This window comes from Aristolochia californica, unplaced genomic scaffold (assembly GCF_029961685.1).
Source record: "Aristolochia californica isolate CCGP_79_NKW_82.1479 unplaced genomic scaffold, dmAriCali1.0.hap1 SCAF_7, whole genome shotgun sequence".
Classification (NCBI taxonomy): domain Eukaryota; kingdom Viridiplantae; phylum Streptophyta; class Magnoliopsida; order Piperales; family Aristolochiaceae; genus Aristolochia; species Aristolochia californica.
Window position 1 is genome coordinate 6,951,792 of NW_027182268.1, and position 19,502 is coordinate 6,971,293.

A 19,502-nucleotide genomic window follows, 5' to 3' on the forward strand; every position below is an offset into this window, starting at 1 on the left:
TGGTTACAAGGTTTTCACATATCGGATGAGTTCCCTTGGTACCATCAAATATGTTTCAGATTTTTTGAGTATCTAGTGCTAAGATATACTTAGAAATATATCGAAAAATTAAAATAACTATTGGTGTTATAAACTTAAACTAGAGAAGCTAGTTAAATCTAGGGGTTCAATCGGATTCAGTCTGTCACCCCAAACAAAACTTCTCACAATTCAAATAGGGTTAGTTTAACTGGTTTTAACTCATCAATTGCCTGATCCTAGCTTGGTCTTGAGTCACAAAGGAGACGACAAGAAATGCCTTCCTCTCCCTCCTCGTCCTTTTGCCCTCTAAAATTAAGATCTCTAAAAGTTAATTTTTTATTTACATTTTCTTGCAACCAGGAAAGGGACATGAACCAGGGGTGGCATTGAACCGGGCTGGTTTGCGAGCGGCTCGAGCTCTGCTCGATTTTGGCTTGGTTCGATTTGATTTATCTGGATCTCGAACTCGTTTGTGTTAACAAGCCAAGTTCAACCGAACCATGGTTATCCCTTCTTCATGACTCTTGAATAAATTGAAAAGACATTTTAGTATAAATACATTTTTAGGGACTATTAGTGTCTCATTTTTTTGTAAAAATAAATAAATAATTAAATATTTTTATTAAAAAATCATATATTTTTTTAAGTAAGATTTTCCTGATGGGCTAAAAAATCGTATAGAATTTTTTTGAATAAGTATTTGACAGTTGATGCTGTAATACTTTTAACATGAGGCTATTTTTATAGCAATTTTGTGTTTGACATTTTATTTGATTAAAATTTGATTGATAAGTACAATAATATATTATATTGATTATTAATTTTTATTTATTCCCCTATAAGAGGTAATAAGAGGTCCATTTAACTTTCCTAAGAAAAATTTAAAATATTACTTGTAATTTTCTAGTAAGCCACTAATAGTATTAGGATTTTATTTAAAGTTTTTTTTGGAAATATGTATCATAGGAAAAATATTTTTAGTTTTTCCTAGAATATCATTTTTCAACCAGGGGCACTAATGATGTCATAGTAAATTATGGCCAGATTCAAAAATTACAAAATAAGCTAGACAACATTTGAGGTAAAAAAGATTAATATTGATGCGTTATAATCCATTATCGAGATTCAATCCCAAACCTCCCCTATCATTTTTTTTAAATGTATGCATAATTTTATATATAATTTATTTGACATATATTTTATGTAGAGTATTAAATGTAGGTTAAGTTCGAACTCGGTTAAAAATATTAGACTCGAGTTCAATTATAATTTTAGGCTCTAGGCTAGGGTCGGCTCGAGCTCGAGTTTGAAATATTTAAATCAAGTTCGACTCGAACAAGGTTCAGACTCAATTGGATTCAATGTCACCCTTATGCTTAATTTTAAGTAGAGGTCATGCTCAATTTTATATAAAATGTATGCATAATTTTATATACAATTTATTTGATATGTATTTTTTGAAAAGTTTTAAATGTATGTTGTAGTTTGAATTCGAGAAATATATTTTTTGAAAAGTTTTAAATGAAGGTTGAAGTTCGAGTTCGGCTCAAACTCTATTAAAATTATTGAGCTCGAGTTCGATAACAATTTTAGGTTCGAGTCTGGGCTCAGCTATGCTGGATGCCACCCGTAACATGAACCTGCTTCTTGCCCTCAAAATTTGCCCCACGTGTGACTCAGTTATCGAGTCACGCATCTGTCGAGTCACGGAACCCTAAGACAGTGAGGCTTTGTGCAGCAAATTGGCGGGTTAAACTCAAAAAGCGCAGAGGCTGCTCACTGCTTCCCGCTTCCAATGGGTTACAACAAATCTAGGCGCCATAGAAGTAACTCCTCTCATAGAGGGCAGTCCAGCACCAATCGCCAGCCTCCTTGGTATCTTCCAGTCCGTTTTCTTTCTTCAAATTTGCAAAATTGAGTTAGTTTCTCTGGAACTAAAGCACTTAGTTTTTTTTCTTATTGTTAATTTCATGTTTTTTGTTAATAAATACACGAAGCGTTTGAAAGACGAAGTTTCTTTTTCCTGTTTATTGATTAGTTTTTAAGAACAATCGTCCATGGCAGCCGCATACCTGGTTGGAGCTTAGGGGACAATAAAATTGAATATGGATGGAATGTTGTGAAATGCAAAGACGTTTTTCTCTTTTCAGACACATCCATGTTCACTTGTTAGATTTTATGTGATTTTTTTTTTTTTCTGAGAGAATGAAGTGAATCATCAGACTATATAGGTCGATTAACGTGTATCTTGGGGAGCTCATCTTTGATGTTTTCTAGTCTCTTTTGTTATTGCTGGACAAGCTGCTTTAGAAATAAGTGAATCAATGAACTGGGGAAAGAATTTGCAGTTACTACCAATTTATCATCCTATTTTTGGAATATATGTTAGGAATTCACATGAGAGCTACATATTTGATTAAAAAACAACTTGTTTTCTACATATGTGGATGACTTACCATTAAGAGAAAATTGGAAACCTTATCGTGTTAAGGAAATTTCTGTAGCATGAAAATACATTGCTCCATGCAACTAAATGCTGTTAATTCAATGTAGTTTATCTGCGTGGAAGTGTGAATTTGTTTCATGGTAATACACAAATAATCTAAAGATAGTAATAAGAGTAGCTAATGATCCGTGCTCATCCAGGGAAGAGGATAATGGTGGTTCGCTCCCAACTCATCAAGGTATGCAATTACTAACTGAACCTGGTCCTTCTGTTTTTTTAAAAAAATTCTTTTGAAATAATTGTGTGATTTGAGGGGGGTGGGCATGTGGATTCAGTTTGTTAACATTTGTGTACTGGAGTATTGATCGAGTGAAATTTTACAATAAATACAGTTAATCAGTGGGTTGCATCTTTTGATGAAATGGAGATTGTATCTTGATGAGCTTGGCCTGTAAATCCAAAGGCCTTTTTCATTCATTGCTTGTTATTGTTAATTGAATAATATTGGTTTCCAATATAAAAATAATTTGTTTCGAGACATGAGTTGTTTGATGGCATCATTTTTAATGAACATAGATCCCGATATCACAGCTTGATCTGGAGGATCCCAGTCCCCATTCCAATTCTTAGAATCTGATGTAAGAAAAATTATTAGAAATTCTATTGTTATCAGTGGACACGATAGTACCTTTCCAGCGTTTTATCCTCTTTGTTTTATATGATCCTTCTACTTGTTAGAGTTTATATATTTCATTTATTTCAGTTTAAAAACTATTTTATTTACTAATTAATTTGTTTATATCATAGTATAGTAGGTTCAATGCATGATGGAACACCATAATAATAATTGAGGCTTCCTTTGTGTGGTTGGAGCAAGCTACCATCAGTCCGTGCATCTGCTATCTTTATTTAACGAGACATGGATATCGCTCTGGCCCACTTTTTGTTCTTTACACATTGTGTAGAGAAAAAACCCCAGAAATTACTCTGTTTATCTTCTCTTCCCACAATTTACTTCTTCACACATGCAAATAATCTTGGGTGTTCAGTTGAATTGGAAAGAATTTTCAGTTAAAAAAAGAATTTCAGACGTTTGGATGGGGATATGGTAGGATAAAATTGGAGATTACTGCTTATCAAATTGGTCTGAAAATATACTTCCAAAACTGTGTCATAAATGTTATCTACTTTTCTTTTTTACTGCAATGTTATCTACTTGATACAATGTATTTCTCTGTTGGTGTTATAAATTGGTTGCTGCCTTCAAACATCGATTTTTCTTTTATTTGATCATTCAATAAATAAATAAAACATCCTATTTAAAAAAGTCAATATGTAAAAAGTAGATTTTTTTTCTTTTGCAGATGATATTAATGAAGATGAATCTAAGACTCCAAAAGTTCAGCTTGCTATGTGGGTATGCCACATCTTGTGAGGAAATCAGTAGATGGCAGAAGACATTATTCTGGAGTACCGATTCTTTTGTTTTTGCTTGTTTTATTAACTTTTTTAAGTAAATGTAGGATTTTGGACAATGTGACGTTAAGAGATGCACAGGACGTAAGCTTTCAAGGTTTGGCTTACTGAAGGTAGTTTTTCTCTCTCAAATGCTAATTTGTCGTGCTGCTTAATGGTAGAACATCTTTCAATTGTGGCTTTGAATGTTTCATTCACTGTCTTCTTGTGGAACCGGTTTCTTGACCATTATTCTTCAATATCTGTGAACTGCATCATTTTAAACTTGATGATTAATTTTTATCACGTGATCTTGCAGGAGCTGCGCGTAAATAGTGGTTTTGGAGGAGTTGTCTTAAGGTAGGGAATTTCATACTTCTACTATTGCTGTTTTCGAAAATTCTATTAAAAAATTCACCACTTTGTCCAATCCCTGAACATTTTTGTCATACTGTATCTCTGTGACCTGTCTGGCCCTGCTTGTTGGAGTCAAAGATCTCCTTTTCCAGTGATACGCTTTTCAATCTTCATTTCAAGATCTGATTCCATTAAATAGTTAGATATGCTTCTGTTGGACCAAAATGTATAGTTTTTAAATGGAAGTGTCAGTCTTCACCTTTATAAAGAGGCAGTCAACTAATTTTTTAGAATTAGTCTAGCATCTTAACTTATTTAGACTATACACTGTGGGATGCTACTTTAACTAGGTTATACAAAATTTTCTATTTTAAATAATTTAATTTTAGGGTATATTTGTCCTCCTTGAAGCCAAGAGCTGCCATTTGACCTAGCAAGAATTTTTTTGCCATTTTATTTTTATTTTTTTGGCTACAATTCTTTTTTCAGTAGTTGCTCTGTCAAAGTGACAAAAGTTGTCTTCTTCAAATGTCCGGTATAGTTCTCTTTGCAGTTAGGCTTTGGATTCTTGTGGTAACATTTTCACAAATTTATATGACAAGAACAAATACATATTATCTTACTCATATTTTCATAGTATAGAAAAGTACCTAGATCGGAGCCTTTCCAAACTAGATTATGTCCTTCCAATGTTACTTTCAGAAGGTCTCTCGAGGAGACCTTCTTCAGAGAGGACAGATTATGCCTAGATATCTCTGAGAAAGCACTATACTGTGTCCAATGTGTTAGGACAATTGGGATTTGGACGAACATGCAATATTTTTGTAAGCTGTGCAACTTTTCTGTTTACAGTCCAGTTGGAACTCAATGTGTTTCGAAGGAAGATCACCTCTTAATAAAGAGAAAAGGTTTGGCTGTGGTTGACTGTTCATGGGCTCGCTTGCATGATGTTCCTTTTATTAAGCTTCGGTGTGGTGCTCCTCGACTTTGTAAGTTGTGTACCATTATTTTATCTAAACTGTTTTTTGACTTCTCTTTGGTTTTATTTAAACTGCCTTTTATTAAGCTTCGGTGTGATGTTCTTTTATTTTATTACTTTTGTTTTTCGAAATACTTGTAAGAGTAGCTGAAAAAGTATCTCTGAATTCAGTGCCTTGGCTGGTCGCTGCAAATCCTGTCAACTATGGCAGACCGTGTCAGTTATCATGCGTTGAAGCACTGGCAGCTGCTCTAATCATATGGTATTATAATTTATAGTTGTCATTTTTTCTCACTTTTGTGAATTCCTACCCTCCCGCAAATGCAGGGAGGTTCTACTGCTTCCTTTCCTCCCTCCCATCATTAGGAGAGGAGTGGGTGGGGCAGCAGCTTCCTCTCAAAAAGAAATTTCCACATTGAGGCCATTTTTGTCTTTTTTGTTGAAGAAATAAAAGGAATGGTTGTAGGGGGATGAGTGTCATTTGAATTGTTTGAGGGAGTTAGGAGTAATTTCGGTATTTTCAAGGTGGCGAGGGTGATCTCCCTTAATTATTATGTCATTGGCTTCAGAAGGAAAAAGATAGAAAGAAGGGATGGAATATGCCTTTGTTGATTTGTTCTGTTTAACATGAATATTTTATTTTTCAAGCTCCTTATTCATGTATAAATGGTTCTCTGGTCTTCATCTTCTGTAATGTGATAACAGTGGTAATGAGGAAACAGGACACCTGCTGTTAGGAAAATTTAAGTGGGGCCACTCATTTTTGTCTCTGAATAGGTATGTGAACTTTGGGTAATTATTTGGTTGCTTCATGCACGCATTGCTCTGATCTGGCTGTCCAACTGATTCAGGGAACTTCTGAAGGCTTATTCTAAATGTGAAAGCAGTTCTGACATCATCTCGGTCCAAAATGCTTGGCTTTCAAGTAATTCAAGAACTTCTAGAGCCACGAGCACTGAAGCTGGTATGTCTTCTGCTGCAAAAAAGAAGTGGTTCATTTCCTCTGCTCTCAAGCAATGTCCTCGTATTTTTCTGTTTAAACTTATTCATTAAACCCATGCTTCTACTGTCACTCGTCCCACAGAAAGCAAATTAAGTTGAACATTTGAGATGTATTAAATGCTGGCATTTTACAAGATTCAGTTTTTCGTAATACAGATAACACTGAGGAAACCCTCAAAAATGCTAGTGCTGATTCCGATTCCGAGGATGGGCTTCCACCACTTGAAAGGAATTTGAATCACTTGACCTTGGAGGACAGTGAGGAGGAAACTGAGGAAGACGGTGAATAAAGGCTTCAATTGAGCTGTGGAGAGACCTATTTTTGTTTTCAGGTATAAACGAAAAACAAGTATCAGCATACACTTTTCTGCATCCAGTGTATATTATTTCAGTTTTCTGGTTTTTCATTCCAAGCCTTGCTTATAAAAAGGAGACTCGTATGCTTTGGTGCTTTTCAGCATTCATTCATCTCATGGGACTGAGAAATTAAGGTACCTTTATGCCATTAAAGGAGAATAAAACTATAGAAAATTATTTTTTTTCTATTAGAAAAAAATTTCTTGACCAGTTTCCTTCTGCTTGTGTCATCATAGCAACTAATATAATGTTTGTGTGATCGATCACTAGAAATGAAATGAAAAGTTTTATAAATAATAAAAAAGAAGATAAAGAGTATTTTTTAACAAATTTTTCCATGGTTTTCTATTAACTGCCTTGGTTTGTATTATTATTACTTGAAGCTGTGAATAGTGAAAATTGAAAAGTGAAACTCATATTTATTAGATTTCTTATCACAGAATAAGATGATTATGTCAATTGTACTCAGCTGCCAAAGCTGAATTTTGTGAAGAAAATTGGCAACTTATCATCATCGCGGTAGAGGAATCCTAGCATAACGTCGGCTTGTATGCAAGCAGGTGACATTTTAGACTCATTAAGACGTATCCAAATCACCCAGTGCAGCCGCATGCAAGCTGTGGGGCCTTGTATGTTCTAACAAAAGACGAACGGGTGCTGTATGACCATGAGTTAGACTGGGTTTTTCTCATAAGCAGTTCGATTTGGAGGTATTGAATTGTCTCACATTTAGTTTGAATCATCTTCCCTAGGAAAAAGAAAGAATTAGTCTGACTTGGATGATACTTCAAGAGGAACAAGTCTTAGTTTCTTCTTCCTAAAGTCATCGTTTTGTTCTTTCTAAGTCATTTTGAGTATGATCTGGTCCGTTGCTTTCAGGAAAACTGATCTGGATTGGTTGAAGTAGATTGGGTTTCCAGTTTTATGATTTGATTCTCAATACTGAGTCAAAATGACCAGTAGATTGTGCTGTATTGTTAGCTTTATTATAAGTTTGCTTTTCAAAATTTTGCTTTGTGGTTTAACCCTTGAAGACTTCAATCTAAAAGACAACCCTTAATACCACTTTGCACTCTTATTCTCAACAAAAAGGAATTGATTTTGCTTAAACTGTTCAGTTTGAGTTTGACATTTTTTTCGAAAAAGTTTTGTAAAGGGTATCATATACACCACCAACTTTTTTCCCCATTTGATTGGATTTTGTGGATGTTAATGCAGAGTGCTTTTGTTTTCTATTGCTCAATTAAAGGGGTAAAAAAGAGGAGAGACTGACCCTCTATTTTCAATGCTGACTCCCTCCTTGTGCATCCGCTCCATATATGGGTGATTCTATCCTAATTATGTTTTATTATCGATAAGTAGGTTTTATCATTGTTTTTTTAATGAATTTTATATTACCCATCAAGCAGGTTTTCTACTGTCAGCCTTTAATGGCCGGTTTATTTTACTTGTAAGACTGGAGCTAAGTACATTTTTCACTTTCACTTCTTCTCTAATGAATTATGGTAGAGGAAGGCATAATTATTTTTCAAAATTAAATATTTTAAAATATAAAGACTAATTTACTAAATGGTATATTTAATAAGGCCATTTAAAATTATTTTAAAAAATAAGTATATTTTATTTAATGATCTTTAATGCGAGAAGGATGTATTAAAAATTATGTTTCTCTATGCTCATTCTCGCAGCAATTTTCTACGATTTCGGAAGTGCGGCTTTGGGGCGAGAAACCGGTTACGGTGGTCCTGCGTGTCATGCAATGATTTAAAGGAGGGGTCTGCGTTCGATTTGTCTAGTTTCACTCGGCACGGATAGATCATTCGTCTCGTCTCGTTATTTGCTCACTTTTGCTCCCTCGCTCGTGTTCGTGCTCGTGCTCTCGCTCTCGTCTGCGGCGATTTTGGTTGCCAGAAAACGGGCGGCAAGAGAAAAAGAAAACCCTAGCGAAAAGAGTTCCTCTCCTCTCAGCTTGTTATTTTCGTTTTACTCTGCCGACCTTTCGAAACTGTCTTTATTCTTCCTACTCCTCGTTCCAGTGCCGAGTTTTCCTTTTTATCTTTATTTTTCTTTGTTCCATTTTTTTTTTTTTTTTGCCAGGGTTATGCAAGAACGACAGGCGGAGGTTTATCGTCTCCATTTGTGCTTTTCCTGTTTAATTTTGGTCTAATGTGTGTTTTCTGTTCTGGAACTAGGGTTTTGCGACTTGCCTCCATTCTTGCTGCATTTGGTAAGTAAGGTTTCGTTTTTTTGTTTCTGTTATTTTTTGTTCTTCCTGAGTTTTATCGAGTTTTGTTGAATGCGTTTCTTTGTTTTCTTTTCTTTTTTTATCTTTTATGGTCGGAGGATGCGGGTTCCCTTTGTGTTGTGAAGCAGGCTAGGGTTTTCAGCTTTTTATTTTCGTTTTACTCTGAAAACTGTCTTAAAATCTCTCTTCTCCGTACTCCTCTTTCCATTGTCTGATGCGTGCCTTCTGTTCTGGAACTAGGGTTTTATGCCTTCCTCGATTCCCGCTGCATTTGGTAACTACTGTCGCGTTCTTCTGTTTGTATTGTTTTCTTTCTTCTTTGGCTTCATCGCGTTTTCATGAATGCGTTTCTTTCTTTTCTGTTTTATTGTTTGAGGTCGCGGAATGTGGTATCCATTTCTGTTGTGAAGCAGGCTAGGGTTTGTGCTTCTCTTCGTTGCATGTTTATTTGTGTGTTCTTCATAGCAGCGTTCTTGTAGACATTTTAGGACAGGGAGTTTTATTTTCTCTTTTACTTTTTATTTTTTTGGGTTGTATCCAAGGTTACTATTCTCCCAAGGGCTTGAATACGCTGGTTGTACATGGGGATTTTGAAAGATTTGAAGATTAATAAATAGAAATGGAAACATGCCAATGCATCCTTGTATTTCATTTCTTTCTTTCTCCAGACTCTCTGTTTTTCATCGTGCTTGAACGTGTGCAAAACTCAACATGTTTTTTATCTTGACTAACTTGAGCACTTTTACATTACAGGGACAAAAAATGGAAATTAAGTTTGTTTTAAAATTTATATAGTATTTTTGAGTGATATTCAGATTTTTTTCTAATATATGTACTATCCTCTGAAGGATGTTATATGTACTACGATTAAAAATGTTGTATCATATTTTAAACTCCGTAGAATGTGTTTTACTTATTTTAATCCTTGGGCTTCCTTTTCTTTATAGCCCTTGATTGAGTTATGATTTTTTTTGGTTAAATCGTTAAGAAAAAAGTTTGTTTGTTTGTAGTGCAAATGGATTCATAAGTATGCAATGTTACATAGCGGACTGCTTGATTATTTTGTTGATAGTAATCTTCTGTGCTTTTTAATTGCTTTTCATTTTGTTGTTTGTGAGATTTCAGACTATTGCTTAATTTCAACCATTGGCATCCCTAAACCCTATGATTGAGCTTTTCTGTTCTCTTTTTTTATTGTTCATAATTTCTTTGCATGTTAGTCATCGTGTTGTTTTTATGATAAGTAATAAACTACAGTTGCTTTTGATGGTTAGGGTTGCGAGGACAAATCTGACTGGAATTTGGGCTGAGTATAGACATTAAGCCAAAATGTCATCCAATTATGTGGTTCTTGATAACCGACCTGTTGATCAATGGAAGGTGACAGAGTTGAAGGAAGAGCTTAAGAGGCGGAAGCTGGTGACAAAGGGTTTGAAGGAGGATCTGGTGAGACGATTGGATGCAGCTGTTCGGAATGAGATGGAGTCTGCCAAAGAAAAATTGGAAAACGATGTTGTGAATCCTGATTTGATATCCCTAGTTGTGCCAAATGAAGACAAGATACATGAGCAAACTGTTGATGGTGCTGGCGGAAGCATTGCAAGCAATATTGAAAAGCCTAAGGACGATGTCAGCATGGTTGACATAGATATTAATACTGCTGACATTGATCAAGAAACTAAAGTACAAGAATTGGAGTCAAGTGGCGATATGCATACAAATAAGGTGGCTGTAGATGCAACAGAGAATGTGGTTTCAATAGAAACCAGTGCTGTTGATAACCAAGGTGTGCTTAATCAGGAAGAGTTTAGTAGGGAAAAAGAGTCCACGAATGATGACATGCAGGGAGAGGATGAAAAAACTTCAAAGGCTTCCCCTTCCGAAGATGTCAAGCCCAACATTTCTGATGATCCAAATGATAATCAGGTATCTGAGGTCAGCCCTGTTTTAGCTACTCATTCTGTGTCAATTAATGAAAAGAATGAACTAAAGGATAATTTGAATGCTGATAATTTCCATTTAGAACTAGAAAATGTTAAGCCAGATAAGGTGGTGCAAGAACTGTCATCCAATGAGGCCCCTTCTGTGGGAGACGATCTTCTACCATTGGATGATGATCAAGAGCCTGGTGGAAATCAGGCTTCAGCAGAGATGACTGATGACATGAATGTTTCCAATGTCAACTGTAGCAAGAAAAATGATGGTGCAGATGGGGGGTTTTTGGAAAAATTAAACTTAGATCGAAGTTCTGGTGATGATTCATTGGAAGAGGATGTAATGGACAGTAAACAAACCGATTCCAATCATAATTCTGATGGAGCGGTAGATAAGATTGAGATTGGAGAGTCCCCTGCTCTGAAGGTGGATAACTCTGTTGATGTGGTGTCTGAGTCCGTTTCTGAGAAGAAGAATGTTCTTGGTGAAAAGAATAGTCAGGGGATTGCGTCTGAGAAAAGAAAACTTGAAGGTATCATTTGTGATACTTGTTTTTAACTATTATGCTGTAGTGCAACTATATTCTGATGCTTTTGTTTCATTTATTTACTTGTTTGTCAATTATCATCATTACTGGATATTTTCTTGTGAGAAGACGTTTATGTTTTACACAGAAAATGTTTCTATAAAATTGTGGTTCACATGGTGACATTTTGATTGTGTTTAAGGTTACTCCAACTTGTAATCATGTTTGTTAGTGCCTGTAAACAGTTAGAAACTCTTCTATCTCATGTATCTTCTTAATGATGATAACACCACTATTTTCATGGTCTTCTTCCAGCAAAAGAACATAGTTTATCCAGCCTGTTGGGGACTACTATGACTGTCTTTTTAGTAGTAAATAAGGCTTTGTAGGTCAAAGTTGATGGGTAAGCAAGAAATGGAGCAAGAGCCAAGGAAAATGTTGATGGAAATAGTGAGTAAAGACAAAAAAGGTCCATGATTATGGAGCAGAAAGGAGGAAAAAAGAAATCTGTAGCTACCTTCTTGACTCCAGATAGTTGGGATGTGGTTTGAGTGGTTATGAAGATAGATGGTTGACTGTCAGTATTTTTTTTATTTTTATTTTTGGTGTAAGTATCAGTCCGTCAAGTGGGGGCAATCTCTGGTATTTGCTATATCAGCTTATCACATTACCATTTATTTAACATCACATTTTACTGGGGGCTAAGGATTTTGAATGTGAATGCTTCTGTATTTTGGAGATGCCATGTTCCAGTATGCTTCAACTTGAAATGCTTTAAACCTCATGTTCCTATGTCAAATCCTCTACTATATTGTCCATCATCTGAAACAATTTTTTTTGATAAATATCAGCTGAAACAATTGGTAATGATTTACTTGGTCTGTCAAAATAAGAAGGCCCAGTGATAGCTTTCTAGGGCTTTTTAATATATCATATGACTCTTGACATGACAACTTTTGCTTCTTTTCTAAATAAATGTGTTTGTTGGTAGGTTGGTAAAATTCACATCAGCAAATCAAAGCCTGAAAAATATTCCTATCCTGATTGTATTGAGCACAACTATTTAGCACTTTTCTGACGCTTGGGTCATTTGTTTTTTAGTTTTTCTTGGAGCTGTTGCAATCAACAAATATAAGCGATAAAGTTGTTATTGGAATGATTATATTGATTCTGTTGTTGTCTACAATTGATCTTGACACACAGTGATTGGGCATTGTAGACAAGAAAGAGTTGGAAGTGATAATTTTCTGTTATTTTTAAAGGTCTTTGTCCCTGCATTTATGAATGTAGTAGGTGTATAGTGATAGTCAATCTAAGTTGATGATAGTAATCTGGCAGAAGACAATTTTCCTTTACTGTTGATTCCTTTGAATAACTAGTTATCAGCTGCTGCGTTGGAGTGTTGTAGTACTTGTAGTTTGCTTAGTCAACACGTTATCTTGTTCTTCTTTTGCTTCCAGTTCATGAGTTGTCCCGTCGGTTTCATGAAATTTCTCTCACTAAGTTTTTTTTTTGCAGATAAAGAAACAGTGGTAAATAATGACCCTGTGAAGAGGCAGCGGCGATGGAGCTCAGAAACATCAAAAATTTCTGAATCACCAAACTCGAGTCAGACCCCTTCAAGCACACCTCGTGACATATTTCCTAAGCGTACATTTAATCGGTCTGACTCCACCAACAGTAGAGATACCCCAAAAGAGCGTGTTGGTAAGTAGTTTAGTATTTTATTTGTTTCATTTCATGTGTAATCAATATACATATATCTTGTTTACTTATTTATTTTTTCTTTAGGTAGGGGGGGTTGTGATATTTTTTTTTTGTATACTCATGATGTTATTCCATTTTGTTTTGCGTTGCAGTTCCACCATTGCAGAAGCCAGCGACAAATTCTTTGAGAATTGATCGTTTTCTGCGGCCATTTACTCTGAAAGCTGTTCAGGAGCTTCTTGCTAAGACTGGGACTGTGACTGATTTTTGGATGGACCATATTAAGACTCATTGCTACGTAACAGTATGATTTTTGTTTTTTTAATCTTTGTGCCTCTTTATTGAGATCCCTACAGTAGCTTACATAGATCAGTATTGATAAATATTACCTTATAGGAGCTGAAAATTGTGTATGGATTTCCCCTTTTTTTGTTTTGTTTTTCCTGGGTGTTGTCTGAGTACAACTGTCCAGAAAATTGATACTCTGTTTCATGACATGGGAATGATAAAGTTGCCATTATCATATGTTACACTAGTGGGACTTGCATGACTCTCAGTGACATATTACTGGCCCTCGGACCTTGTTCTTCCAGTTGAAAGCTCCATACTAAAATGCTTGTACTGGGTTCTTTCTTTGAAAAAATTGAGCCAGCACGTAGAATATGCTGATGAACTAAAGGTTTTCTGCTCCATCACCATTAGGATTCTATGAATCTTTTTCCTCAAAAAAGATGGTGTGGAATGTGAACATTGTCATTTTACTGTGTTTCACGGTTTAAATGGTCATGCAAGGTTCAATAATTATTTCTGATTGATTCTGTTTTTTTGTGTGCCTTTTGTAGTATTCATCAGTTGAAGAAGCAGTAGAGACCCGAAATGCCCTGTACAACCTGCAATGGCCACCAAATGGAGGACGTTTACTTGTGGCAGAATTTGTGGATGCTCAAGAAGTGAAGGCACGACTGGAAGCTCCTCCACCATCTCCAGCACCTATCAGCACTCCTACAACTCCAACACCAGTGGCTCCGATCCAACCTTCACCTCGTCAAAATGCTGTCAGGCAGCACCTACCGCCACCACCACCTCTTCCACCACCACCAACATTAGAAACCCCCCCAGCCAGAGAAAAGGTCATTCTTCCACCTCCGCCCCCTAAGAAACCGGATCCTCCTATTGTTACACTTGATGATCTCTTCAGGAAAACAAAGGCGACCCCAAGAATCTACTACTTGCCTCTATCCGAGGAACAGGTTGCAGCAAAGCTTGCAGCACAAGGGAGAAAGTGAGAATGCCAGTATAACATTGTGCAGCATGCTTTTCTGAGGTAACCAAAAGAATGATATAGCTGGTAAACATAATTTTGAGGGTGCGTGACCCTGTGCATCTAAAACGATTATGGCCTTGGTTGCATGACTTTTCTGTACGGCCCTTGAAAGAGTGTCAAAAAAACTGTTTCGGCTCCTTACTGGTACTGGGTATTACTGTTGTTGGCCTCTGAACCATTTGTGACTAGATTAACTAGGACTTCAATTGTTATATTTTTGTTTTGTCGCGATGACGATAGACTGCTGATGGATGTAATCTGCTAAATGTGGTATGTGGTAACAGTAGAAAGTTAAATCATCTTAATCAATCTTGGGGTTGTCTTTCTGTATTCGTGCGAATTTGCAGGGAGAGGTAAGCCTCGTGGTTCTTTTTAGCTGTTAATATCACAATGCTCGACAATAGAGGGAATTTACTGGTTCGCATGTTTCATCTTTTACTTCCAAGAGCTGGAGATCTGAGCTAAACGTGCTTTTGATCATATTTTGCACAGTCAAATATGCGCAGAACTGGAATTTTTATCATAGGGGTTTAAGTTATGATATTTTTATAGATTCCTTATACTCGCGAATTCCCAATTCGAAGTAAGTCTGATTAGTTCAACAATTTTGCTTGATGCATGGCCTAGTGAGGAATTCCTTACGAATATGGAAACGTACTTGGGCCTTGGATTTTTTTAAGTCAACGTAAACTGAGTTCGACGTGGCGGGAGACCTTTCGAGTCCGAAACTATGGCGGGAAGGATTATTAGGTTTTCGATCTGGATGAGTTGGGTAGTGGTCTCGTTGGAGATAAAGATTTACATAGCGAGTGCCACTTATGGGAGATTTTGGTTGGATGGGGAATTTTTTCCAGTGTAGGAACGTAAGAAGATGCACATGAGGTATTCCAGAGTGTGTTTTCATTTTTTCATTGTAACTCCATGGGAATGCCTCGAACAACTACCCAAAGGCTTAGAAGGAGGGTTGTGAGGCCAGAGGTCCAATCTTCCATGTTTAGGATAGGGGATCCTACTTTGTTCTTCAGGTTATACATTTTTTAATGGTCTTCTACCGAGTTGAAGACTATAAACTATTGTTTGTCCTAAATTTGAGTAGTGGCTTGGACTTTGATCGTTGGGGTTCTTCCATGAATCCAGTGCCTTATTTGTTGGCCAGAGTTACTGGTTGGATGGACACATATGACTGCAACCAGGGATAGCCGACGCACTCCTTCGGTCATAGCTTGGGCATGGAGGGTAAGAGAATTAGTATTTTTCATGTTGTAGGATTTGAGGGAGGTGTGTGTGTGTTTGATTGGAAGATTGGCCTTTGGTTTCAGACTATGTAGTGGGGGTGTAAGTATGGGTGGCTAGGGAGGGTTAGTATTTTTTTGGATGGGGGTAGTGGGAGGGGGAGAGGTTGTTGGATTTTTGAGGACTTGCAACAAGGTTAGGCAGAAATTTTTCCAACCTAGTCCAGAATTAGAGATTTGGTGTAAGAAAACCATACCCATTGTTAACGATCCGCGACACGCTGATTGATGACGCATTTGACCTGGCTTATGTGATATTGGGTATAGAGTTGAAATTCCAGGTCGCCCGTGAAAAGGGATCTTCCGAAGCTTCTGCCTATATTACTAGTCTGGATCTTGTTGAAGATGGCCAGGAAAGCTTCCGCGGCATTGATTGAAGAGAAAAGAAGGATTTCTTTGGGCCGGATCGGGAGGATGCGAATGACATCTCCATTCTTCTCTCGTGTTCGTTGGAAGGAAACGATTGCGTTTCTATTTCGGAAATCAAATTCGAAAGTTTCTTCTAACCTTATTCTTCGTCTCGAGGTTCGACTGATGATGGTTTGCAAACCCGGGTCGCTATCTTTTTGCTGAATTTGATCTTCTTCTTCTTCTTTTGCTTTGTTTCTTTGATTTTGGTGTTGTTGCTTCTCTGAACATGATTGATCGTCTCCATGATCTGAGCTGTCCCACTTGGAGAGGTGGGATAGAAAGGGGGGAGGGAAGCGCCGTGTCCCTCGTGGGCGAAATGCTCTTTGCCTTTCACGTGGGGCCATTTGTTCGCAATCTCTTGTTGTTTCTTAGATATTGTTATCTTCTGCTCTCCATCTCTTGAAAGTATAAAAAATATCGGATTTATTTTTTAGGAAATAAACCCATATTTTTCAGCTTGTATTATTAATAAATATCACATAGTAATTAAAACCACTGAGGGAGGTCACAATTGAAGGTCCCCACACAATTGGATGAACAAACTCCAATTTTACTGTCTTTCACTCCTTTCAAACCTTAGAAAAGACTACCCTTTTTGCTTACCAAAAATATAGCTTTCATACAAACTGTTGTTTACAAATTTCAACCTTGTTAGTTTCCCTTTGGATTGAAGTACTTTTATTCCTTTCTCATTCATATGACCGAGCCTGTAATGCCTCAAATCATAATTAGTAACAACATCAGCAATTGCAACCGTGTCTTTGCAACTAAAGTGATGTAAAGAGTTCCATTTTTAACTCCTTGTGCAACAACCATGCCTCTCTTAGTGACTTTCCGGGCAACATAATTAAAAGTCACATTATGACATTCATCATTAAGCTACCCTATTAAGATCAAATTACGCATTAGTTTTGGCACATGACTCTTTGTGAATTTTTTACACTTACCCGTTTGACATCCTCAAACTAAGATCACCAATATCGATAATATCCAAAAGTTTTCCATCAGATATACCTTCCTATGATTTCCAACAATATAATTCTCCATAATCTCACGGTACACAGTAGTGAGAAAAGAAACTCCTAAATCTAACACCCAAGAGTCAATAGGGCTATCAACCTACCAGAGTAAAACATTTTGTATTTTTTTAGTCACTATATTTACAACATCTTTTTTCTTTTCGTCCTTCTTCGGGGATCTAGGTGATCAAATTTCTTTCTTTCTTGTTTTGTTGATTATATTTGGTTACAAATATACCTGTCTACTTTATCCAAGATCAAAGTCTTCCAAAACACAAAACAGGAAAGAAATACGCGAGGACATTTCAGAGAAGTTGATTTCGCACTAATCTAGCATTACTTTTATACCCTTTAACTTAAAATCCGCCCTTGGGCCTTCACCCCGTCCTCATCTACATCGGCTAGAAGTCCCCTCATCCAGTTTCAGGCCTGCCATGCTCAAGGGTGGCCGTGACCTAAAATCTGCGAAAATGGAGTTTCTGCCTCGTAGCACTGGATGGGGATAGGAGTGAGATGGAAACTGATAAAGGTGGCTACCCAAGGCAGAGATACACTCCGTATCTGTCATGGTTCTTAGTTTCTTACCCAAGGCCCAAGTATGTTTCCATATTCATAAGCCGAATTCCTCACTAGACCATGCATCAAGCAAAATTGTTGAACTAATCAGAAATACTTCGAATTGGGATTTCCCGAGTATAAGGAATCTCTAAAATTTCCAGTTCTGCACATATTTGACTGTACAAAATATGAACAAAAGCACGTTTAGCTCAGATCTCCAGCACTTGGAAGTAAAAGATGAAACATGCGAACCAGCAAGTTCCCTCTGTTGTCGAGCATTGTGATATTAACAGCTAAAAAGAACCACGAGGCTTACCTCCCTGCAAATTCGCACGAATACAGAAAGACAACCCTAAGATTGATTAAGAGGATTTTACCTTTCTACTGTTGCCACATACCACATTTAGCAGATTACATCCATCAGCAGTCATCGTCATCGCGACAAAACAAAAATATTACAATTGAAATCCTAGTTAATCTAGTCACAAATGGTTCAGAGGCCAACAACAGTAATACCCAGTACCTGTAAGGAGCCGAAACAGTTTTTTTTAGCACTCTTTCAAGGGCCGTACAGAAAAGTCATGCAACCAAGGGCATAATCATTTAAGATGCACAGGGTCACGCACCCTCAAAATTATGTTTACCAGCTATATCATTCTTTTGGTTACCTCAGAAAAGCATGCTGCACAATGTTATACTGGCATTCTCACTTTCTCCCTTGTGCTGCAAGCTTTGCTGCAACCTGTTCCTCGGATAGAGGCAAGTAGTAGATTCTTGGGGTCGCCTTTGTTTTCCTGAAGAGATCATCAAGTGTAACAATAGGAGGATCCGGTTTCTTAGGGGGCGGAGGTGGAAGAATGACCTTTTCTCTGGCTGGGGGGGTTTCTAATGTTGGTGGTGGTGGAAGAGGTGGTGGTGGCGGTAGGTGCTGCCTGACAGCATTTTGACGAGGTGAAGGTTGGATTGGAGCCACTGGTGTTGGAGTTGTAGGAGTGCTGATAGGTGCTGGAGATGGTGGAGGAGCTTCCAGTCGTGCCTTCACTTCTTGAGCATCCACAAATTCTGCCACAAGTAAACGTCCTCCATTTGGTGGCCATTGCAGGTTGTACAGGGCATTTCGGGTATCTACTGCTTCTTCAACTGATGAATACTACAAAAGGCACACAAAAAAACAGAATCAATCAGAAATAATTATTGAACCTTGCATGACCATTTAAACCATGAAACACAGTAAAATGACAATGTTCACATTCCACACCATCTTTTTTGAGGAAAAAGATTCATAGAATCCTAATGGTGATGGAGCAGAAAACCTTTAGTTCATCAGCATATTCTGCTCGCTCAATTCTTTCAAAGAAAGAACCCAGTACAAGCATTTTAGTATGGAGCTTTCAACTGGAACAGTACATCAGACAGTTTTAAAGATTAAATTCTCATGAGTGGATCTAGAATTTAAGAGCAAGTCAGATTGAAGAACAAGGTCCGAGGGCCAGTAATATGTCGCTGAGAGTCATGCAAGTCCCACTAGTGTAACATATGATAATGGCAACTTTATCATTCCCATGTCATGAAACAGAGGATCAATTTTCTGGACAGTTGTACTCAGACAACACCCAGGAAAAACAAAACAAAAAAAAAGGGGAAATCCATACACAATTTTCAGCTCCTAATAAGGTAATATTTATCAATACTGATCTATGTAAGCTATTGTAGGGATCTCAATAAAGAGGCACAAACATTAAAAAAACAAGATCATACTGCTACGTAGCAGTGAGTCTTAATATGGTCCATCCAAAAATCAGTACAATGTGCAAGCAAAGGGACTGAAACTTTTTTTCGCAGTTCCTGGTTGTAAAACTTAACTTGAA

At 37.0% G+C, this 19,502-nt stretch overlaps 2 protein-coding genes across 2 annotated transcripts; both read left to right on the forward strand.

Moving 5' to 3' along the window:
• Nucleotides 1-1,752: 1,752 nt before the first annotated feature.
• LOC137937550 (uncharacterized) lies at nucleotides 1,753-6,765 on the forward strand. The gene is made up of 10 exons (XM_068782618.1): nucleotides 1,753-1,896; nucleotides 2,668-2,705; nucleotides 3,832-3,884; nucleotides 3,991-4,056; nucleotides 4,242-4,282; nucleotides 5,132-5,268; nucleotides 5,430-5,520; nucleotides 5,964-6,035; nucleotides 6,110-6,222; nucleotides 6,417-6,765. The coding sequence occupies exons 1-10, from the start codon at nucleotides 1,817-1,819 to the stop codon at nucleotides 6,548-6,550; spliced, it is 825 nt and encodes a 274-aa protein (XP_068638719.1). The 5' UTR covers nucleotides 1,753-1,816; the 3' UTR covers nucleotides 6,551-6,765.
• Nucleotides 6,766-8,431: 1,666 nt separating this feature from the next.
• LOC137936057 (actin cytoskeleton-regulatory complex protein PAN1) lies at nucleotides 8,432-14,684 on the forward strand. The gene is made up of 5 exons (XM_068780575.1): nucleotides 8,432-8,844; nucleotides 10,137-11,329; nucleotides 12,842-13,030; nucleotides 13,183-13,334; nucleotides 13,873-14,684. The coding sequence occupies exons 2-5, from the start codon at nucleotides 10,192-10,194 to the stop codon at nucleotides 14,314-14,316; spliced, it is 1,923 nt and encodes a 640-aa protein (XP_068636676.1). The 5' UTR covers nucleotides 8,432-8,844; nucleotides 10,137-10,191; the 3' UTR covers nucleotides 14,317-14,684.
• The last annotated feature ends 4,818 nt before the right edge of the window (nucleotides 14,685-19,502 follow it).

Bases quoted from the DNA above. Each gene is read 5' to 3' on its own strand.
- LOC137937550 (XM_068782618.1), top strand. From the start codon at position 1,817: ATGGGTTACAACAAATCTAGGCGCCATAGAAGTAACTCCTCTCATAGA. The intron at 1,897-2,667 runs GTATCTTCCAGT...GTGCTCATCCAG, and splicing joins ACCAATCGCCAGCCTCCTTG to GGAAGAGGATAATGGTGGTT. The intron at 2,706-3,831 runs GTATGCAATTAC...TTTCTTTTGCAG, and splicing joins TTCGCTCCCAACTCATCAAG to ATGATATTAATGAAGATGAA.
- LOC137936057 (XM_068780575.1), top strand. From the start codon at position 10,192: ATGTCATCCAATTATGTGGTTCTTGATAACCGACCTGTTGATCAATGG. The intron at 11,330-12,841 runs GTATCATTTGTG...TTTTTTTTGCAG, and splicing joins TGAGAAAAGAAAACTTGAAG to ATAAAGAAACAGTGGTAAAT. The intron at 13,031-13,182 runs GTAAGTAGTTTA...TTTGCGTTGCAG, and splicing joins TACCCCAAAAGAGCGTGTTG to TTCCACCATTGCAGAAGCCA.